Here is a 24,672-nt window from a genome sequence, read left to right on the forward strand (position 1 = left end):
GATAATCTTATGAATTATATAGTAATTATAAATTAAATATATTATTAATTAACTGTAACCATATCTAGGGACCAAAATATCATAGAGACGCTGGAGCATTACAACAGTGAGCATTTTCCTTATAAAATATGCAAACATACGATATGAATAATCATTTTGATCTAATTAAGATTACCTGACTTCTATTTCTGCATTTACAATTATTAGGCTGTTGCTGACAGGTTACTGTAAACACAACACAATTAGCACTCAAGAATAGATTATAACTACTGTTTTGTATTCAAGAACTACTATAAGAAAGAATATAAGTGGCATATAAATCCAGTACATATATGAAATGTGCATCTGTGTGTAGGAGTATAACATTTGTTTTATGTCAGCGCATGATGAGTATGATGTCGACAAATACAAAAAAAAACTAAAGATGTTTTGCAAGTGTCTAGAAATAACCTCAAGTTCACAGCATGTCTTGCATTGCAAGCTTCTACCGTTCACCTCAACTGCAAACGCTGTGAATCAGGAAAACCTGAACTCACAGCGCCCTCTACAGGACGTTTAGAAGTCCAGAGAAGTTCAGGATGAGCTACAATCTCCGCAAGGGCTTAATCAGGGCTGTCCTTAATCATGTCTTAATGGCGCCTGCGTCACCTGGGGACCGCGGTGGATCCGTATGACCACATCATCCATTCGCACCTGCTCTCGGGGCCGGTGCCACACGGTATCATTTACAGACTGCCATGTTAGGGATCCCTAACAAGGCTTTTTTAGGACCCCAGCATGATTTATAACCGCTAATGCATCGGCGAATCGTACCACCGCAGTTGCACTTGTCTTTTGTAGAGTTATCTACCTAGCTACCTCCCTACCTACTTATTTATTTATCCGAGCGCCTGGAATTCTTCTCTCGGGATGTTTTAGTATTGACAGTAGGAATGTACAAACGAGCATAAAGACGCCCAGGTAGGTACAGCACACATGCGAGAGAGAGTCTCCCGCGGTTCTCTGTCACCCGTCCCGTAGGCTTCGGCTCTCCATACGAAGGCTGAAGGTTGAGCCGTAGCAGGGTATGAAATTCATGAGTGTCTACATGGCAGGTTAAATTCACCCATGGGCAAAGAGACCTTCGATCTGTGTCTCCCTCAGGGCGGGCAGACCAAAGCCTACCGCTCCCGTTCTCGCTCGCTCCTCGCAGTCGCTCCACCACCTCTCCCCCTTTCCCTGCATGGGGGCGGTTTGGGGTGGAGGGTGGAGGGTGCAGGGTTGCTTCGGTACGGTTTGGGGGTTGACAGTTCAGCCTGTAATGAGACAAACCACCACGGTAGAACTCTGGGATGCGCGTTGGATGGAGGTCCGGGAAGTGCCGTTCCACGGCTGTCAATTCTTCTCTTAAGAAGCCGAGCCCTAGCCTTTTAACTCCGTCTCAGAGTGGCTCCGCAGCCCACAGATACAAACAAAGCGCAAGACTGAAAGAGAGGAAAGCTAGCTCTTCTTTACGTTTCCCGCCAGAGGCTTCCTAGCCTTTAAATTAAGCAGGCGAACTGAAAGAGAGGGGAAGTTGGAACAAAAGAAAGTCGGGAAGCGAAATAACAATTAAAACAAGGAAAAGCGAGCTAATCCCAAACCCTCGTATTTAACGGCAAGAGAGGTGCTAATTACGTTCTTGCATCTCATCCGAGGGTTTTGAGGTGACTACGAGAGCCGTTCAGACTCAAAGGTTTGAGGAGTTAACGGGACTTAAGGGATTTTGCTTTTAATCCCTTATTTTGCGCAGTTTACACTTTGTCTTTTGTAATTAATCGTGTGGATTTCCGCGTAATTAACGTACCGTTAAGAGTCAGCGGTAATCTCTTCTCTTGTTCGAAAAGCAATCTGGCCTGTTTTTGAAAGAATGTTTCATAATATCATAATTCATTATGATGGAATGAATCCTAACGCAACCTATGATTTATTTGCATTTAATAAGTATAATACGCTCTTAATTTGACGTGTTGCTGAAGTAGTTGCGCTATAGCGCTAGACTTTTATGAAAATATTAGCATGAGACTAGATGAGCCTTTTTTAAGGTTTTACAGTTTTTAGTTCGGTATATTTCATATTTTCTGTTTCAAGGTTTCACACCTTTTATTTTTTATTTTTTTCCAATGTTGAACTATTTTTCGTAAGTTAGCGTCAACTTTAAGTAGACCGTTCCTACGTTTATTTCCACAAAAAGGGTCAACACTATGATGTTTTCAAAACATCAAAGCAACACTGGCTCGGCCAATAGCATCAGTTTGGAGGCGGGGCTATCTGTTTAACCAGTGACAGATGGCTGGAGTGTTTTTTTTTTTTTTTTTTTTTTTTTTTTAAACAGATTTTTAGAGATGTACAATATGTTCGTACCATTTTGGTTATCGAACAGTTTTTTGTTTGTTTTAAAGTTACATACGTGATGAAGGGGTAAGTTTCTATGTTTCTGTTTTTTCCGTTACAAGGTTTACGCTTTTTTCGCACTTTTTTTTTCATAAGCTACTGTTTTCTCATAAGTAGTGTTACCATTTGTAAGTGTATACCCACAAAAAGTCTCGACACTATGTTTTCAAAACATCGCTTTGCTTTAGAATCCTGCAACATAGCAATACTGGCTCAACCAATAGCATGAGTTTGATATTTAGAGATGCACAATATATTTATACTATATTGGTTATCTAACAGTATTAGAGTTTTAAGTTATGTATGTGATGGAGTCAGTTTCAATGTATCTGTTTTCCATTTCAGTGCTTACGCTTTTTTTCGCACTTAAAACTAGTTTTTCGTAAGCTAGCATCAACTATTTGTAAGTTTATTCCCTCAAAAATTCTCAACACTTTTTTAAAAACACTGTTTCAGAATACTGCTTTATAGCAACACTGGCTTGACCAATAGCATGAGTTTGGAGGCGGGGCTATCTATTATTTATATATATATATTTTTTTGGTTTGTTTTTATGTTTTTTTACAGATATTTAGAGATGCACAATATATTAGTATCACATTGGTTATCAAACAATATTACAACATTTTTTTTTTTTTTTTATTAAGTTACGTACGTGATGAAGAGGCCAGTTTCTATGTTTCTGTTTTCTGTTTCAGGGTTTACGCTATTTCGCACCTTTTTTTTTATTGTTAAACTAGTTGTTTGTAAGCTTAATAAATAACTTACTTAATAAATTACTTTTAAGACCAGTGGCAGATAGGTGGAGTGTTTCCATTTTTTTTTTTTTTTTTTGTTTTTTTTTTTTGCTTTTTGACAGATATTTGGAGATACACAATATATTAGTATCATTTTGGTTATTGACAAATATTAGTGTGTTTTTGTTTTTTGTTTTTTGTTTTTTTTTGTGTGTGTGGCGTTTCTGGGTTTACGCTTTTTTCCACATTTTTTTATTTTTTATTTTTTTCTCCAGTGTTAAACTGGTTTTTCGCAAGCTAGTGTCAAGTAGACCATTCTACTGTTAAGCAGACCATTCGTAAGTTCATTTCCACAAAAAGTGTCAACACTTTGTTTTTTTTAAAGCATTGCTTCATTTTAGAATCCTGAAATATGGCTCAACCAGTAGCATGAGTTTAGAGGCGGGGCTATATGTGTGACCAGTGGCAGATGGCTGGAGTGTTTTCAAAAACTGTTCTTTTTTTACTTTTTTGTTTAGCTTTTTATGGATATTTAGAGATGTATAATATATTGATCCCCTATTGGCTATTGAACAGTATTAGAGTTGGCATACATTGATTAATAACAACTAAAGGCATAGTTCACCCAAAAATTAATTACTCACCCTTACGGCATTTGAAACCAGAATTTTGTTCATCTTCAGAGCACAAATTAAGATAAGTTTGATGAATCCGAGAGCTTTCTGACCCTGCATAGACATGCACATATGGCTTCTGAAGTCAATAATATTGACCATTCAGATGCCACTGATGCCATTTCGGATTTCTCATAGGCCAGCTCTCACCATCTATTTGACTTTCTTCTACTCGTATAAAAGAAAATGCTTTTTAACGTAGGTCGGTTTGACACTGATTGCATCATAGGGCGAGACGGTAGGAGGGGAGGGCCACGTCTTTGCTTGTGTTTTTCTCAGCAAGTGTTTCAACCTCTGCACCGCTACCCGCCCAACCATCCTGACACCGTTCGGTGTCGAGACGTTTCGTTTTGGCTCTTGTTCTCACCACCTGAGACTTCTTAACGCTTTGTCAGATGTGAGCTGTTTGTGCCAAGGCTAAACTTCCGTAAACTGCGAGCATTTGTCAGAATGTTGTTTTTTTTAAACTCTGTTCTTTTTTTCTTTTTTTACCCCTCCCTATTTCTATCATCAATCTTTCACGCTGCCTGGCTGGTTGGCCACAGTCACTGAGCAGTAAGGAGCTTGTCACGGCTTCAGGGAGTAGAGCACGGGGAGTTTGACTGGCCTCTTGGGTCCCGCTCTTCTGCCTGATGGCTATTAGTCACTGCCAATTACCCACAATTCTTTGCAGGGCCACAGACTAAGCGACCTGACGCTCTGCTCAGTCTCACGTCTGTCACAGTGCGATTCTCAATGCCTTTCAACATATGCGACATCATAGCACGTAATCATTGTTTACCTTTGGCAGGCTTCCCAAACAATTCCGCTGTCTTCCATTGGTCGAACAGAAAGATAACTCCGTCCCCAATTCACTCTCTTAGTTATACTTTAAAATAAACTAATTTAGGAAAAACATTTTGAAGAGAACCAAACCAGTATACATTGGTGGTTAGCCGTCACGCATTAGCCTGCGCCACAGTGTGAAATCATCAGATAGGACGTACATTTTTCTGGTAAAACCATTGAAGAGGGTTTTGGTACAGTGGCTGTTTTTGGTTTTATCGAATTTCAAAGACAGTCAAAGAGTGGAGAGCGGAAAAAAATATGAGTGAACTGATTAAAGTTTCATTTGGCCCTGTTGAATGGCTCCTGTTGTAAATCAGTGAGGTTCTTTTGTAATGAGAGGTGAATGAGAGATTTGAAATCTCCTCACATGTAAGCTGAGATTTTCATTCCCCAATCCCCCCTCCTCCCCAGCTCTCTAAACCACCCACCTACATGCGTTCATGAACATTCACATTTGGCTTCATCTGTAAAAGTTGTTCTACAAGTCATAATCTGAACGTCAAACCACTGCCGTTTCCAAATTACACAGGTTGTGTTATTTTCAGATCATGTTAGTTACGTCATACATCCCAAATGAATGCGGTTTTATGTAATTGCCATTGTTCTACTAAATTGTATGTGTATTTAGTGTAATTTCTGTGCACAGTAGCTCCTTTCCAGGTGTTGTCTTTAAATACTTAGACTAAATAAGTGTAAATCTAAAGTTTGTTGGAGTAAGATGTTCAAAAATGGAATCCTGAATGGTATTCTGAAACTTTAAAATTCTTTCAGAAGTACAATACATGCTCGTTGAGTAGAAATGTCTTTGTTTCTGTTTCTCAAATGGGTTTATAATTCAATCATGAGAATCGAGAACCGCATATGCTGTTTTTAATAAAGGGTTTAAATCAGTCTAACGACCCACTTAATTGACTAAATCAAAGTTATTACATTCATCTACCTCAAATTGAGAAATTAGTTTTGTTGTAATTAATGAGGATAAATTTAAAGGAATAGTTCACTGAAAAATAAAAATTTTGTCATTAATTACTCACCCTCATGTCGTTCCAAACCTGTAAGACCTTCGTTCATCTTCAGAACACAAATTAAGATATTTTTTTATTAAATCCAAGAGCGTTCTGACCCAGAAAGGTAGTTGGTAGTTGTTCAAATAGTCCATGTGACATCAGTGGTTCAACTGTAATTTTATGCTACAAGAATACTTTTTGTGTGCAAAGAAAATCAAAATAATTGCATCATGGTACTGTTAAAAACAAATTTTTCAACTAAAAATAAATTATCGCCACTGATTTTTAGTTTAGTCAACTAAAATATTCCAGTTTTCACTTAAATTAACATCAACTTAAAATTTCAAGTTGACTAAACAAAAACATTTTAAGGCAGCGGGGTAACAAATATTATGTTTATATAACAATATATATATATATATATATATATATATATATATATTTTTTTTTTTTTTTTTTTACAGTGTTGACGCGTTAAAGACTGACACGGAAGAGAAAAATCATTAAATAAAGTCGTTATTTTTTCTTTGCGCACGAAAAGTATTCTCATAGTTTCCTAAAATTACTGATGTCACATGGACTATTTTTACCCTTGTGCAACCTTATGGACATATGTCCATTTTATTATTATTTTTTTTTGTTGATAACTTTGCCTGTGTTAATGCTAACTGCATAATTTTTGGCTCAGGTGTGTATTTTTATTGGAATTTTAATATTTCACCCTCATTTCCTTTAATAAACCTATTTTACGCTAGGTACAAAAAATAGTTCCTCTCATGACCTTTTGGACAAAAATGTCCTCATTGAAACCAATTAAAACTGCAATTTTTAATCCCAGAGCCGTATAACTATAAAATGATGCAATATTTGTTAACAGGCTTTCATTCTGTTGGCAAGGCTTCAAAATTAAAATTTTTTATGACTTTCTTTTTTTTTTGATTGTGCCCTTTTTTTTCAAGTTTGGCATATAAAGCCAGTTTTCGCTTTATTCCTGTTTTCTGCTTATGCAAACTAAAGAGTCTATTGGATAAATTATGCAGCTATAATTGTGTGGGTATGTTGGTATGGATGTCAGAGTGTGGTTTGTATGTGTGTCCTAACTAAAATTTTGTGTGTTTGTGTGTGCACACCTGTAATGTTTAGAGAGAACTTATACAGTACTGCACTGTGAATGCCAGCGGAGCTTTGCTTGAATCTAATAGGAAAAGTTTGGTAGTGTACCCAAACAAAATCTTACTAAAAGCTAATTTTTTTATACATCAACCTCAAATTTGGAACACAACTTGTTTAGATTTATGCCTTTGACTTTCAATCAATTTTTTAGTTCAAATTGTTATATAAAATATATATTTTATTTAAAAAATAGCTCATAAATCAATTTCATAAACTTAAACCTCTATAACCTTTTTGGTTTCCGTTTTTTTTACAACGTTTTTTAACTTCAACAATAATCTGCCAGTTTAAGTCAACAACTTAAGTCTGGACTCCCGAACTTCACATTTTTAGTTTTTTGACATGGACATTTTTGTCTCACATAGAGGACATTTGCCTTTATGAACCTATGTGTAACTTTTTTAAATTGACACACAAGGGTTAATGATGTCCTTACTACCTTTCTGGGCCTTGAAGGCGTCATTTGCGTTGCTCTTTATACAGGGTCAGAAAGCTCTCAGATTTCATCAAAAATATCTTAATTTGTGTCTGAAAATGAACAAAGGTCTTATGGGTTTGAAACCCCATGATGGTTGATTTGAGAAATCTTTTGTTACGTCATAAATGTCTCTCCTGTCATTTCTGATCAATTCAGTGTCCTTACTGAATAAAATTAGTTTTTCTTAAAAAAAGAAAGAAAAGCTAAAAACCCTACTGTCCCCAATGTTTTCAGCAATAGTGTACAAGCGTTAAAATGTGTTTCCCTCCACACTGTACACACGCATGGCTGAGTTTGTTGTTAGCAACCTCTCTTTAGTCATCTAAAACTCCTCAGTCTGAAACCTTTGTCAATGAAGCATCCATGGATGAACTCCTCGCATAGCAAACCAGACAGCCTAACTCACTCTCCCTCTCTCTCTCTGTCTCTATCTGTCTTTTTTTTCTGTTCCAGTGGGCACCCCATATTACATGTCTCCCGAGCGAATACACGAAAACGGATATAACTTCAAATCTGACATCTGGTCGCTAGGCTGCCTGCTCTATGAGGTAAGGTATAGAAACTCATCCCATCACTCCCCCTCCTCCGTTTATGCACCCCAGCCCGTCCTCTTCCCGAGCTTCTGCCAGTGCTGTTCGTCTCCTTTTGTGAGACGCAATCCTACACCTTGCGGTCTGTCGTGAAAATTACAACATGGTTTTGTACTCAGAGAGTAAATGGTCTCCGCGAAGGATACCTGGAGTATGTTCCCAAGCTGATGAGGAAATTTGAATGACATTTACATGTGTTTTAAATAACATCCACTGCTCTTGGTACGAAATGATACTGACTGCTTTGATTAGGCTTTAACAGCATACGCTTCTCCACGACACAGCCGACCAGGATCCATTAGACTCAGAGCAGCAGTTTTTCCTTTCAGCTCTAAGTCTAAACTGAAAATGAATTTGCAAGGAGGTCAGCTGTGTTTTTCGGCTCTAATAAATGTTTAGACCTTAAAGGGGTAGATGACGCAAAAATAAACGTTTTGTCTTTTAGTCATCATCGTGTCATTCCAAACCTTTTCAATGAAACACGAAAGGTACATTTGTGAAGAACTTTTTCAATATAATGAAAGTGAGGCTGTCAAGCTTCTAATGACAAACATCATAAAAGTTGTGTATGTGACTCCAAGTTTTCTGAAGTCATATGGTAAACTTTAATTAAATTTCAGTTGCTGTTCATTAATTTTTTACCTCCAGTGAGCTTGTCAGCATTAGGGTTAGCAGCGATTGGATCAGTGAGTCATTGAGAACCAAATCAGCTGATTTGTGAATGAGTCATTCACAGTTTTGTTAGCTAGACTGATTGATTTATTAAAAAAGATTACATTTATTTAAAAGAAGATCACATGAGTGATTCATTCACAAATTAGACGTTGCTTGTTCTTACTCTTGTACATGCACCAAGAAGAGCTACGATGGATGGGTTTTCAGTGAATAACTACAGATTTTGGTCTGTTTAGATGAACGTAAAGCTTTGGAGAATGTGTAATACATGAGTCATATGAATCGTTTTTATGATACTTCATTGTGCTCTTTTGTCATTTCGAGAAGTGGAAGCCAAATATCCAAATTCTAGAGGTAAAAAAAAAAAAAGAAATTGGGGCTGACAGCGAGTTAGTATGATTCATAAGTTGCTGCCCCCAACCCCAAAAAACAGACTAATTTGATTCCATAAACAGTTCAATTAGATTTAACAGTAAATTGAATTAGTATGTTGTAAATGTTTATATAGCAGTGATTCTTAGTTTTTTTTTTTTTTTTTGACAACAAAGCCCCCCTTTAGTACTTATGTTGTAATCAAAATATGTCACATTGTATATCCTAATTTTTAGTGTTTTTTTTTTTTTTCTTCTAACATTTTAAAGGGATTCCTGGGTATAAAGACTTGAATGGCTTAATATAATGTAAATGATGTCTCTTACTAAAATATGTAGTAGAAACTAGAGCACGGGCTTTAAACTGAAGCCTGAACCCGGCCCGTACCCGAGATCGTCTGACCTGACCCGTCCCGAGTGGAACTTTTAAATTTAGAGCCTGACCCCGAGCTGAACCCGAAATTGGTTTTCACAACGAATAAATATGCTGCATTTCGCGATTGCATGCAATGGCCAGTAAACAAATACAAAGAAACGGTTTCATTAAGGCTCACGGCCAGTTCAACATACAAGGCAAATAAAGCACTTACAAGTTACGAAATTTTACGAACAACAGGTGCAATGATAACATAAATTCCATTTTTATTGGTTGTAACGACAAGATCATAATTCTTCCACTGTGCATTTTTTCTTGTAAACCGTAATAAGTTTTCCTGATTGCTGCATCGCAGTCATTGCACTCAGCTAGCTTGCTTGTGACAGAGAGACCGTTAGAACAAAGCAGGCACAAGAGCAAAACAAATTTAGTTTTAAATACAGCTTATACAACAAACTGAACGCACATGTTATAGGATATCCAGCTAGCATGAGCCAGCTAGCATGATTTTAATGCACCACTTGAAAGCAAAGGGTAAAAATTAGTCGTTTTCGTCAGTTATGGCTCGTTCTGTATTTTTTAAATCAAGCGGAGATTAAGTGTGGTACAGTCACATTTATTTGAATTAATTATAACATTTATTTGAATGAATTAACCAGAGAGAGGGGTTAAGGAAAGTTGCACAGACCTGTGTCTACAAACAATGAAGCTGAGTTTAGTTACAGCAGTTTTACTGAGAAATAATGTAGCCAGTCAGTATCGATGCTATTTTATTAATAAAAGTTTCTCTGCGCCACAGTGTTTCTGTGTTTGCCCTGCGCATTCTCCGATCTCTATGCAAGTAGTGTGCGTGCGTCAGTAAAATCGTAGCCTGCTGCATATAGTTTTACCTTAGCTACAAACCCGAGCCCGACCCGAACCCGAAGCTATTTGTCAAATATTAACCCGACGGGTCCCGAAATTCTCTCAGGTTTTGGGTCGAGTAGCAGACCTGTAGTAGATTACGTTATTTAAAAAATCCACATCATTTTATACATATGTTGGACTATGTGGGGTGCCATTATTTAGATTTTGTAAAATGGTTGCATTCGGTGAGCTACTGGTGTTATTTTTACCACAGCACAACTCAGAAAATAAAATAAGCACAGGTGGTGATGGATATACAGTTGAGGTCATAAGTTTTCATACACCTTGCAGAATCTGCAAAATGTTTTTTATTTTACTAAAATAAGAGGGATCATGCAAAATGCATGTTATTTATTTATTTTATTTTATTTTTTTTTTCATTTAGTACTGACCTGAATTAGATATTTCACATAAAAGACGTTTACATATAGTCCACAATGGAGATAGTTGTTCATAAGTGCCTTGTTTGTCCAGAACAGTTAAACAGCCTGCTGTTCTTCAGAAAAATCCTTTGGGTCCCACAAATTCTTTGGTTTTTCAACATTTTTGTGTATTTGAACCCTTTCCAACAATGACTGTATGATTTTGAGATTCATCTTTTCACACTGAGGACAACTGAGGCACTCATATGCGACTATTACATAAGGCTCAAACGCTCACTGACGCTCCAGAAGGAAAAACAATGCATTAAGAGCCGGGGGTGAAAACTTTTGGACATAATGAAAATGTGTACATTTTTCTTATTTAACCTGGATATCATTTGTTTTCATTTAGTACTGCCCTTCAGAAGCTACAGAATATGCTTACACATTTCCCAGAGGACAAAATAAGTCAAATTTACCCTGATCTTCAATTCCGAAAGTTTTCACCCCCTCTTGATGCATTGGGTTTTCTATTCCATATTTCAGTAAGAGACATCATTTACGTTATATTAAGCTATACAGGTCTTCAAATTACTGGGTATGAAGACTTACGGGCCCACCCTGGAAGGCCCCCTGTTTGAAAACCACTGTTTGTAAAGGTTTCAGTAATGTATCTTAGAAATGCAAGACAAACTATTTCAGACTGTAGAAAGTAACTGGAATTCATTGATTTTTTTTTATTCAGAAGATTTATTAAATTAAGGGGGGAGAAAACAACCTGGATATTCTTCAAAAATGCTAATTTTGGGCTTAATGAAAGACAGTCAGTTTTTTGAAATGACATCAAGGTGAGTAGATGATAATTTGTGATTTTCAGGAAAACTGTCCCTTTGAGCATCAGACAGTGTCAGATCTTACATAAGATCTTGAGAAATAGCCGATTCCTGTTCAAAAGTGGGCATTTTGTGTGTTTCTGTGTTTTTGGCCCTAGTTTCCTCTTAACCAGGTGACTTGGGCCACCTGGAATGGGTAGCAGCAATCCGTAAATGACATGGTGCTTGATCCCACGAGACGTACTGGCTACCAAAAAATGGTGTATAAACACACGCAAGCAGGCGCAAATTCACACTCACACAGTGTGGAAATAGACACATTGTTAGTCCGGTACCCGTTCTATCCCTCCAATCCCCTGAGTGTGTTTTTTTTTTTTTTTTTTTTTTCCTTTTCCCTTCCACTTCGTCTTTTGCCTCTTTTTTTGGGGGGAAGCTTACCAGTAGCTACACCTCCCAAAGTGCCTGGGGCTGAAAAACAACCATCTGAGTTCACCGCTGCTTGGAGACAGTGTTTCTTGGCACTAATTAGTCTCCCATAATGCACCAGGCCCATCAGTGTGATCAGTCCGCCCTGCTTAGCAGTGGCCATGGGTCAGCCAAGTGCGGGGAGAAGGCAAACGGGGAACAGTTGTGATCTCTTAAGCTTCTGTTAAAGCCAGGTCCGGGCTCGGCCTCGAACAGATCGGCGCTGTCGCCCCTCGGTACGCGGAGACTTTCATCTCGTCCCGCTTCCAGCAGGTCACGTGACCTGGAGGAGGCGGGGAGCCGGGAGGTGATGAATTGACATCTGTTTGAGTGACAGATCTGATGATCGGCAAACCCGCCGGCAGTCGCTGTGATGTTACAGTAAAGGAGGACTGCGGACTGTTTTTCTTTCATTATTACAGAGTTTTTGAGTTTTCAGTTGATCTCAATGTTCATTACAATTTTTTTTTAACTTTAAAAATTTAAAAAGAAGACACAGATTTTGTATTTTATTATGAGTTAGTCTGTATGTGGAGCAATGGCGTGTGCTCAGAAAAGTAAGAAAAGCTTATAAAAAAATAAAATTTTACAGTCAAATTAATGTTTTTTTTAAGCTTTACCATTTTTTTTTAAATTTAATTTGTGAGTCTGTATGTGGATCAATGGCTTAAATTAAGAGATTAAGTAAAAAAAAAAACAACAACAAAAAAAAAAACAATCAAATTACTTTTTATTACTTTGTAAATTTCATTTTTTGTTCACGATTTTTAAAAAAAAACAAAAACAATACAAAAAAATTCCCCAATTTTGATTGATTTATTATTTACCCACCCGATTTTGGAAAGTTGTATAACGTGATATTTTACAACCAGTCTGAACTAATATAATAAGTTTGTTAAATGGTAATAAGCTGGTTGAAGCAGGTTTTTTCTTCATTTATAATATTTCTTTAGTTATTACAGTTGTGACGTTTTTTGATCATCTCAATGTTTATTACAAATTGAAGTAACTTTTAAAAATCAAAAGACAGCAAAGATTTTATATGCAAGTATGAGTTTATATGTGAATCAGTTGGGTGTCCTCAGAAAATTAAGAAACGTTTGCAAAAAAATAACATTTTACAATCAAATTACATTTTTCAAGCTTTTCAAGATTTTTTTAAATGTTTTATTTCTTTATTTTTTTTAGTTAGTGTGTATGTGGATTAATGGCTTGTTCTCAAAAAAAAAAAAAAAAAAAAAAAAAAAAAATTAAAAAGTTTAAGGGGAAAAGTGTACAAATTACTTTTTATTAGCATGTATGATATTACATATACATTTATTTAAGAGAGAGGAAAAAAAAGAACAATTAAAGAAAAAAAAATTGTATTTATTTATTTATTATAATAATAATAATAATTTATTTCATTTTTATATGTGTATATATATATATATATATATATATATATATATATATATATATATATATATATATATATATATTTTTTTTTTGTTTTGTTTTGTTCTTTTAATTAATTTATTTCTAATCCCACTTTTGGAAAGTTGCATAACTTTTACAACCTGAACTAATATAATAAGTTTTTTACATGTTATGTAAGCTGTGAAGCATTTAAATTTTTATTTTATTTTTTTTCTTCATCATTTTAATGTCAGAACAGCTAGAATATCATGATGAACTGTAATTTGGAGTAGAGATGTATTCAAGCCATTGAATGTCTAAAATCAATTTCTAATGTATTTTTGAATAATTTAATAGATAGGACAAAAAGCATCTTTTTCTATTACGTCATTTCATTGATGTTCATTTCATACATATAGGCCCTTATATTGTGTATGTCCAGTTTCATTATTTATTTTGGTGTGTGTGTAAACATTGTCTTAGCAGACAATCGAAAGCTAGCTGTAGTGCTGAACTGCTGAATTGGTAATTTGCAGACTTGTGCCATCTTCCATTGATCCCCATTGATCTATTTTGTGTGAAAGGCCTATATGTGTGCATGTAATTCCTTTATTCTGAGAGCATGAATCTTTCAGTCGATCTGTTATGGGGGATTCGAGGAGGGCAGGGGCGGTGCGAGCTGTTGAGGTCGCGAGGCCTCGATTGAAAATCATCAATACCTGTGCATTGTATTCCTCCATATGCATCTTCTATTCCGTTTGATGCCCATGCTCTCAGTTGGAGCTCATTTGGTCAGCTGATGTGGCTGGCCGGCCGTCCTGTGATGAAGAGAGGAGGGGTTCAGGACAAGGCCAGAGTTGTGGTTGACTCCCAAACGGCCTTCACGGCAGACGGGACACGTGCTCTCCACTGCGCATCTGTCAATAGCGCTGCACTGTACTGCACGGTCCATCTGCATTATTGACAGCTCTCTGCAACAGAGAGAAAATGTGTGGTTTTGTGCTAAGTGGAAGAATTGAGGGTCACACCGTCTGTTTGGGTGTTTAGTTCATGTTTTGGGCGTTCAGCAAAGTAGCCAATAAATGTTTTAGTAGGCTGAAAGCTAACTGCTGTTAAACTTTATGCCAAGTTTTTGCAGCCTTTCACACACTTCCAAACACATTTGGGTCATTCCGTCTCAAAACAACCAAAGTTTTGATTTCGCTAATATTTTTTCCAAGGAAAGATACACATGTATAGTGATGAAAGCCAAAATATTAAATGTCATGGATGAATGTTTACTGAGTAATCCACTGTTTTGTAGCGGAAGGTCAAAATGGCAATTTTCACCTGAAATTCAGAATCAGAAAGGGGGGTAAAATGACTTCAGAAAGATGGCAGCATCATAATGTTATTTTTACACAGAGGTTGGTAGTTCTAGTAGTAAAATCTGTTGACGACTTTAGCAGTCTTTGTTGCATTATGTGCCAATGGTGACCATTCAAAAATGGGGAAATTACACTTTTCAAGTTTTTCCTCCAAAGTTTCCATTCCTGTAACTCAAGAAGTTTTAAAGATATCTTAATGCCTTTTTAGATATTAGGTCTTGACCAACTTTACTTTTGGCATCATCATTTTTAAGGCCTTGTGAGATTCGGTTCCAGAGATTTGGGGATTTCAATATGGCTCTAGTAGTAAATTTGTTAAAATGTACACATTTTCAGTGGTCAAAAACCAGATGTGGGTCAGTTTGAAAAAATATGACACACTTTTTTTTTTTTTTTTTTTTTTTTTTTTTAAAGTCTGAATGTCTGAAGAACAAATAATGTTAAAACTAGAGATTTATCTTGTTTCCTTCTAACAAGACAACTGCATTAAATATACCAGTCTGAGTACCATAAATATTCTTTTTCCAAAGTTCACTTGCCTGTAACTCAAGAAGTATTGAAGATATCGCAATGTGATTTTATACCATTCCAGTAAAGTAAAAATATAAAAATAAGTATTTTTTTTTTTTCTCACATAGCAAATACAAAACCTTTACCAAGTTTTGTACCATTCCAATAAAGTAAAAATAAATAAATCAAAAATTATAAAAAAAAATAGTTTTTTTTTTCTCACATAGCAAATACAAAACCTTTACCAAGTTTTGTACCATTCAGATAAAGTCAATAAATAAATAAATAAATAGCTTTTTTTCCTCACATAACAAATACAAAACCTTTATCAAGTTGTGTACCATTTCAATAAAGTAAAAAAAAAAAAAATAGTTTTCCCCCTCACATAGCAAATACAAAACCTGTACCAAGTTTTGTACCATTCCAAAAAAGTAAAAAATAAATATAAATAAATAAATAAATACATGTTTTTTTCCTCACATAGCAAATACAAAACCTTTATCAAGTTTTGTACCATTCTGATAAAATAAAAAATAAATAAAACATAACTATTTTTTTCTGTCACATAGAGGAAAAAAAAAAAGAGAAGAGTTGACCTTTTATTGTAAGTGGTAATTTTAGTTTTTTTTTTTTTTTTTTTTTTTTTTTTCCCCCAGTTATTTCAGTTGGCCTAATTTTTCATTTCTACCTTTAAGTTTTGTAAAATATCTATTGTGCTTTTCATTTAATATTAATGTACCTTATTTCAATTGCCAAAAAATGATTTTTAATAGTATTACTATTAGTTAACAATAATGGCACTAATTTTGACGCATATTAAAGTGCGGACTGTCAAATGAAGTATGCTTCCTTCCATTTACGATTCTGATGATTATGCTTATGCTTAAGCACTTTTTCTAGAGCCTCTTCATAGATTTGTTTATGCAAATTTGAATAAAATGTTTAGGCTTGTTTCTTTCAGTGAATCGTTTGGGTGAATGAATCGAGTCACTGAGTTGAATCAAATCCCCACCACTAGTGTTCACTGAATTCGCCTTTCAGTTGACTTCGTTTTAACCTTGAATCAGACCACAAATTTTTATGGGTACTCTTCTATATTTTCCTTCCCCCCAACCATCAAGACCATTTCCTGTGGCTGTATTAGCCTATGATCTCCTTAACCCATCCTTGGAGCGCTCATGCAATTGGTTTTGGTGTTGAGTTTTATGGCGCTGAAAATAAAAGGATCGTCTTGAGCTACCCAGATGGCCCTCTCGGTGTCCTCGCCGTTTCCGACCCGCACCGTCTCCCCTCTCTATTAAAGACAGACTGAGTTCATATTGGTGGATCTCTACGCTCACGGTCTGGCCGGGCCTTTTGAAGTCCTCTTAAACCTCTTCTTAATAGCCGTTCCCGAAGGTGTTTCGGATTTATGTTGGCATAAATAAGAGGCCGAGACCATTGCATCTCCCTTCATCGCAAAAACACGAGGCCAGGTTTCCTGCTCCAGGTTTTACAATTAAAACTGTGAAGTCACATCTTCGTTTACGACCATGTGTTTTCAGTAGAACGTCGGAGATGAGAACCGAATCGGATTAGCAAGAGCGTTAAAAGTAAACAGATTAGCATGCACGCCGTGCAAGACGAGTGTTGCATTTTTGATATGTGTTGCTAATGATATTCCGTCATTAAATAAGAATGCTTAGTCCGTAGTTGAGGGGATGTTGCGTAGCACTTCGTTTTCAGAGTTTGGGAGGTTTATGTATTACATTTTTAAAGCAGATATTTTTTGAGAAGTGTTATCCCACACCTGAATAGTAAACATCCATCAAGACGTTTGAGCTAATTAAGCCCGCCCCGCATCCTATTCAAATATAGATTACCCAGTATACCTTGGTGTCTTCTCACCACGGATCTCAGATTTTAATTTGATAGCTTAGTGAATTAATTTGGCCCAGCCGTGTACAGCTGCGGAATACTCATGTTCTTTAAAGATGCTTTGGGAGAGCGGCGTACGTGAACGCCAGCGTCTCGGAAGAACTCTTAACATTCTGATGAGCTGCCGCACCCATGTTTTGCTAATGATGCATAAAACCGAAGAAGCGTTGCACACTCATTCAGCAAATTTACAAACATAACACGTGTCTGAAACTTTTCTTCTCGGGGTAATGGAGAGGAAGTGGTGATTTTTCTCTTCTCATTTGTTCAAGAGGAAAACCCAGAGAGCTTAAACATCACTGCGTGTGTAGGTTCAAGTCGGTGCCTGTTTGTGGCGTCAGACGGGGACTTTTCAAGTCGCAGAATATGAATTCATATTTAATTGTGTTCCTTCCTTATGCCTGCGCCTCCATTTGATTAATATATCATTAAAGAAGAGTGCGGGAAGGATGAGGAACATGAAATAATGATGGTTTTCTCACACTCGAACATGACTCTTTTCATACGATACGCCCTCTTCCATGGCTCTTGAGAACTAGGACTTTCGCTAGGAGATTAATTGGCATGCAAAGAGTTCAACGAAGTACAAAGATCAATATTAAGACAATGGAAAGATCTCCTAGATTGATACGAATGCTGAGACGACAAGCCAGTGTTTATTTTCGTGTTATGGCTGATGTCTGATAATTGGCTGACATTAAAATTCTATACTATTTTGTCAAAATAAATTTTACATAAAAAAGCTCAGTCGTTTTAAGTTCTACAAGTGAATTTAGACATTACAACATTATAATGTGTGGTATGGAAAATGGATATTCATTTTGAGATTTGCCAAAGATTACATTTAAGTGTGGTATGAAATTAATAGCGTTGGTAAATATTTTAAATATAAGATGGCAAACCTAGTCTGAATGTAAAAAATTAATACTGACCATTATGATAAATTAAAAAAAAACTAGTTTTGTTCCAAAAAAAAAAAAAAAAAATTAAATCATTGAATCAACCTAAATACATCAATTTTTACCAACTAAACATTTTTTATTGGTTAAATTGGATCAAACTTTTAGTTTTTTTTTTTAGGTTACTATTGCAGGTTTCCATTTTTTTATGGTGTAGGTACAATACACAGTGGTATAAAAATATATATAGAAACATTTTTTTTATGGTAACTATTGCAGGTTTCCATTTTTTTATGGTGTAGGTACAATACACAGTGGTATAAAAATATATATATAGAAACGTATATAGATGCAGCGACAGAAGATATTCCATGCTGTAGTCAACATTTTTTAAAGTTTAGTAAATCGTAGCAGTGGAAATTGCAGTCATTTATATTGTGTTTCGTTATGTTAGCTTGATTTGGTGCCCCAAAATGTCAAAATTCAGTTCGTAATGTAAGTTCACGTTGCATTTTCAGTGCTACCACAAGGGGCAGTGTGTTAATGCAAAACTGCCTTCTACAACCAGTTTTCTCCGTTCAACTTTACTCTTTTCAAATATAACGCAATGAAAATTATTTTAATGGTTCAGATATGTAATGTCGCCCCCTGGAATTTCTGTCTGTGTTTTTATTGGTTAAATCGGATAAAAATTGCTCATTATGGTAACAATTGCAGGTGTAGGTTCAATACTCAACGATATAAAAAGTATATATAGAAACCGCTGACGCAATGACAGAAAACCTAAATTTCAAGCTGTAGTCGACACTTTTCGCAAGTTAGTTGAATGTAGCAGCCAAGGTTGCAGTCGTTTATATTGTGATTGATTGTGTTTTGCTATGTTAGTTTGATTTAGTGCCCCAAAATGTGTCAATTCAATTAGTAATGCAAGTTCACGTTGCGTTTTCAGTGCTACCACAAGGGGCAGTGTGTTAGCGCAAACCTGCCTTCTACAACCAGTTTTCTCCGTTCAACTCTACTCTTTTCAAATATAATGCAATGAAAATTATTTTAATGGTTCAGATATGTAAAATATGTCGCCCCCTGGAATTTGTGTCTGTGTTTGCAATTTTTATTCGTTAAATTGGATAAAAATTGCTCATTATGGTAACAATTGCAGGTGTAGTTTCAATACGATATAAAAAGTATATATAGAAACTGCTGACGCAGTGACAGAAAACCTAAATTTCAAGCTGTAGTCAACACTTCGCAATTTAGTTGCATTTGTCGAAGTTGCATGTGTTTATATTGTGATTGATTGTGTTTTGCTTTGGTAGCTTGATTTGGTGTGGCAAAATGTCAAAATTCAATTCATAATGCAAGTTCGAGTTGCATTCTCAGTGCTACCACAAGGGGTGCTGTGTTACCGCAAAACTGCCTTCTACAACCAGATTTCTCATTTCAGCTATACTCTTCAAATATAACGCAATAAATTAAGGTTTCATGGCTTAGATATTTGAACTCCCCCTGAGTATTGGAGTTTTTTTTTCTGAATTTGTGTCTGTTTGCCATTTTTATTGGTTAAATCGGTTAGAAATCACTCTTTATGTTAACATTTGCAGGTTACCACTTTTTACAGTGTAGGTGAAATACTCATCGTGTAAAAATGTATATAGAAACCGCTGACGTAATGACAGAAGACCTAAATGTAATGCTATAGTCAACACTTTTTGAAATTTAGTAAATTGTAGCAGTGGGAATTGCGGTCATTTATATTGTGATTGTGTTTCGCTATGTTAGCTTGATTTGGTTTGCTGAAATGTGTCAAAATTTAATTCGTAATGCAAGTTCACATTGCATTTTCAATGCTACCACAAGGGGCAGTGTGTTAGCACAAATCGGCCTTCTACAATCAGTTTTCTCCGTTTAACTCAGTTTTTTTGAATATAACACAATAAAAATTGTTTTAATGGCTCACATATGTGAACTACGTCACCCCCTGACAGTTTTCGCAATTTTTGTCGCTGTTTGCAATTTTTATTTGTTAAATCAGGTAGAAATTGCTTATTATGGTAAGGTATAGGTAGAATACTTAATAACATAAAAACATACAGTATATAGAAACGTGTATATATATATAGACAGTGATAGAAGACCTAAATTTTTAATGTTGTAGTCGACACTTTTTCGCAATTTAGTAAATTGTAGCAGCTAGAATTGCAGTCATTTATATTGCGATTGATTGGGTTTAGCCTTGCTAGCTTAATTTAATGTGCCAAAATGTGTCAAAATTCAATTCGTAATGCAAGTTCGAGTTGCATTCTCAGTCCTACCACATGGGGCGCTGTGTTAGCGCAAAACCGCCTTCTACAACCAGTTTTCTCTGTTCAACTCTACTCTTTTTGAAAGTAACACAGTAAAAATTATATATTTGAACTGTCGCCCCTCCCCCCATGTGTTGGAGTCCATAGAGAAAAAAATACATATATTGGCCTAAAGAGTTCACAAATTAAAAAAATGTTGTAGCACGCCAATGCAGTCAGGTTGTATTCAGATAGATATTAGAAAAGAGTCTGTTTTTGTCTTCCTATCTGGGTGGCCATATGTGTTTGTCTTTTCTAGTTGTTTTTCATTCTTGTGATATTGTGAGCACCTATCTGTGTGCGTGTGTGTGTTTCCGAGCAGGTGTGGCTGTTTTTACGTGTCTGGTGTGTATTTGTGTCAGCGCACTTATGTGTTGGTGGTTGAGATTCTGTTTAAGTATGTTCCTCTGAGCTTTGGTGTCTGTGTGTGCGTTTTTTCCCCCCTCTTTTGTGTGCGCATGTGAGTGTGTAAACGCGTGTGTCTTTCGCCACCGTGCACCGGTAGCCGAAGCCCCGCAGACAGACAGCAGGCCAGCGTGGTGCGGGGTGGACTCCTCTGGAATACCAATGAGGGGAGCTGCTGGGCTCCGGGGGTCAGGGAGCAAGTCAATCATCTTGCCCATCGCCTGGGCGCCCCGAATCAAATTAGCCTGAAAAATTCAGGGGCCGGGAGCACGGGGCGAGCAGCTGTCAGGGCCAAGAGCGCCCAGGCACTAATGAACCAGATGAATAGTGCAAAAACTCCAAAATAAAAACAGGACAGTTGACATTTTTCATCTGTCAGAAGCAGAAGATGCATGAAAATATGGTGGTCCTTGTTTAACCCTTTGCTGGCTACAGCTGCTACTCGCCCCTGACCCCCCTCTGCGGCCACACTTCCACAGGTACGCACACCGCATGTAAACAGTCGAAGCCACCGCTGCGTTTTCATCTCGCTAAATGCCGTTCTACGGTACTGCGCGTCGCAATTATCCCGAGGAACTCATCGCAAGAGCGGCGGCACGCTGCCGAGACAGATGTTGCTGTGAAATTACTCTATAGGTATATCATCTTCTGTATATCGGGGAAAAAAACATCTAGCCTTTATTTATTTTTTTTTTTTCCACTGGAAAACACAGCAAACACAGTCTGGCCAAAACACACTCCTTCACAGAGCCCATTACTGTCACACACATAGACACATTCCCATCCCTGTAACTGATGCGGGAACAAAAAGGACTTCAAATCCAGCATTTATCTGCAAAAAATAGTGTTTGCACAAGTTTTTATGCAAGTTCTTTCTCTGTTTTTATAATGTTATATTTAGTAGTGTTTGTAGAGTGACACGTTTACCAATGGTATTAAATAAAAAATGCCCAAATTGCAAAACATTTACAGTTTAAAACATTTAGTAGATCTAAATTTAATGCTGTAGTCAACACTTTTCGTGATTTAGTAAATGAATGGCAGTTGTTTGTATTGTAATTGATTGTGTTTTGCTTTATTAGCTTGAAATGTGTCAAATTCAATTTCGTAATCAAGTTGCATTTTCAGTGCTACCACAGTAGCAGTTCACTTAAGTATTTTTTAATTTTTCGAATCATCAATCATTAAAACTCTGTAAATATTGGTCACAGGCACAGAGATTTACTTTAAATTTACTCACTAAAATTTACTCACTATTTATTACTCACTAAAAACTGATCATGTTTTAATGCCATTTCAAGACTCATTTCATTCAGACTGATTCGTGAATGCGCACAAACATGGGATTTATTGCATGAACCAATCACAGCCAAACTTTACCAGTCATATCCAATCATATCTCAATGGAGGCATTGCCTCTTCTCATGTGATTTTCACCCATTTATTCACAATTACCCTTCAACAAACTCTGTTAAAACTCAATGGGCTCAGGGGAGGTGAGAGAAATACAGACTCCCTATGCATTTTCAGTGCCACCACAAGGGGCACTGTGTTAATGCAAAACAGCTTTCTACAACTATTTTTCTCCATTCAGCTGTACTCTTTTCAAGTATAGCGCAATGAAATTGCATTTTAATGGCTCAGATATTTGTACTCTTTCATCCCCCTGAATGTTCGAATTTTTTCTAAATTTGTGTCTGCGTTAACAATTTTTATTGGTTAAATCAGATAGAAATTGCTCTTTATGGTAATCAATTTTTACAGTGTAGGTACAATACTCAGCGATATAAAACGTCTATAGAAACCTTTGAATTGACAGAAGACCTATATTTAATGCTGTAGTCAACACTTTTCTCATTTTAATAAGTCGTAGCAGCTGGAATTGTAGTTGTTTTTTTATTGTAATTGATTTGTTTCTTTTTATTAGCTTAAAGTGTCAAAACTAAATTTCGTAATGCAAGCTCGAGTTGCATTCTCAGTTCTACCACAAAAAACGTATGTTGTTAAAACGTATGTTCAGCTATTCTTTTTAATAGTTAACTTAAGTATTTTTAATTTTTTAAATCATCAGTCATCAAAACTCTGTAAATATTGGTCACAGACACAGAGATTTACTTTAAATTTCACCAAGCTGATTACTCACTAAAAACTCCCACAGATCAGTTTTCATGCCATTTCAAGTCTCATTTCATTCAGACTGATTTGTGAACGCGTACGAACATGAGACGGGATTTATTGCATGAACCAATCACAGCCAAACATAACCAGTCATATCCAATCATATTTTGATGGATGCATTGCCTCCTCTCATCTGATTTTGCCCATATTTATTCACAATTACCCTTCAACAAAATCTGTTAAAACTCAGTGGGCTCAGGGGAGGCGAGAGAAATGCGGTCTTCCGCTTGCATTCTCAGTGCAACCACAAGGGGCACTGCGTTAACGCAAAACAGCCTTCTACAACTAGTTTTCTCCATTTAACTCTACTCTTCAAGTATAGCGCAATGAAAATTCATTTTAATGGCTCAGATATTTGTACTCTGTCGTCCTCACTGAATGTTGGAGTCTTTTCTGAATTTGTGTCTGAGTTAACAACTTTTATTGATTAAATTGGGTAGAAATTGCTCTTTATGGTAATAATTGTAGGTTATCAGTTTTTAGGTACAATACTCAACGATATAAACGTGTATAGAAGCCTTTGACGCTATGACAGAAGACCTAAATTTAATGCTGTATTCAACACTTTTAGCAATTTAATAAATCGTAGCAGCCTGAATTGCAGTTGTTTATATTGTAATTGATTGTGTTTCGCTTTGTTAGCTTGTTCTAAAAAGCGAGTAATTTATACACTTTCTAATATTATATTTTGTAAAATTGGTGTTGTTTTGTACGACGAACGTTTTTCTTTTTCTGTTCTTAAAGGTGTATTTTTGGCATTTTTGCCTTTATTACGAAAGGATAGATCGGGAAGGGTCCTCGAGTTGGGATTCGAACTCAGGACACCCGTAGCGCAACAGTGCTGTATGTCTTTTTTTTTTTTGTCTACAAATGTTGCACTGCCTCCCTTGACTCATCAGAGGAAACACACCTGATTTTCATGTATATATGACTCAAACACACATGTATTAAAAATTTTATATTATTAATATATAAATAAGTTCATCCGTCATATTTCAATTAATTTACAACAGCTTTGAATGCTTTGATGGAAAGCGGTGATTGGATCTGAAACGTTCGGATCTCTTTCTCAAATACAGGTGTGAATCCTAAATTAAAATTTAAGTGACTTTGGTTATAGAATTCAATTATTACTCTTGTTTGTATGTCACTTAACTGTGTTTTTGGTGCTTTGCGAATGTAGGCATTGACACTTAGGTGTGGTCTCTTTGGACTTGCCTTCACATAATACCCCAACATCACGGTGATGAGCTTTGCTCACATTTAGTTTATATATAAGAAGTACTGGTTGCTGTAAGAGCGCTAAATGTTACAGAAACATCCCAGTTCTCCCAGTTCCAGCACTGCCTGTGATTAGAGAGGGACTCCCCCTTTCCTTCCTCCACCCCTCCCGTTCCCATTTCGTGCGGAGCAGCGATGAAACCGGCTCTGCTCCATGAGTTCTGCCACTCGGCGCTCCTCTCCTCCGCTCCTCCTCTGACAGCCCAGACCGTCGTTTCGCCTCGCTCGATCACACCCCCCCTCGCCCCCACCCACGTTAACTCGCTCGCCGTTTCCTCTCTGTCCTTCTATGTCAATTTAATTGAGTTCTCGTCCAGCGTGCGTTTGCGGTGTAGTGGTTTCGTGCGAGTACTGTGTGGCTTGCATGCTTGGCATCTGGAAAGCTTTTTTCTGAAAATGTCCTCACCCACAGTCAGTGGATTTGCTTGGGGCTGTTTTTGCCAGTCTGCTTTTGCAGTATCATAATCTCATAACGTCATCAAAGCATC

At 36.6% G+C, this 24,672-nt stretch overlaps 1 protein-coding gene across 1 annotated transcript in view; it reads left to right on the forward strand.

Moving 5' to 3' along the window:
• Positions 1 to 24,672, forward strand: part of nek7 (NIMA-related kinase 7) — a 96,147-nt gene that overhangs the window by 62,606 nt on the left and 8,869 nt on the right. Inside the window, exon 8 of the mRNA XM_051094716.1 lies at positions 7,763 to 7,857. Coding sequence (XP_050950673.1) covers positions 7,763 to 7,857 — 95 coding nt within the window. The remainder of the gene's footprint in view (positions 1 to 7,762; positions 7,858 to 24,672) is intronic.

Source organism: Labeo rohita, chromosome 22, assembly GCF_022985175.1.
Source record: "Labeo rohita strain BAU-BD-2019 chromosome 22, IGBB_LRoh.1.0, whole genome shotgun sequence".
Taxonomy (NCBI): Eukaryota; Metazoa; Chordata; class Actinopteri; order Cypriniformes; family Cyprinidae; genus Labeo; species Labeo rohita.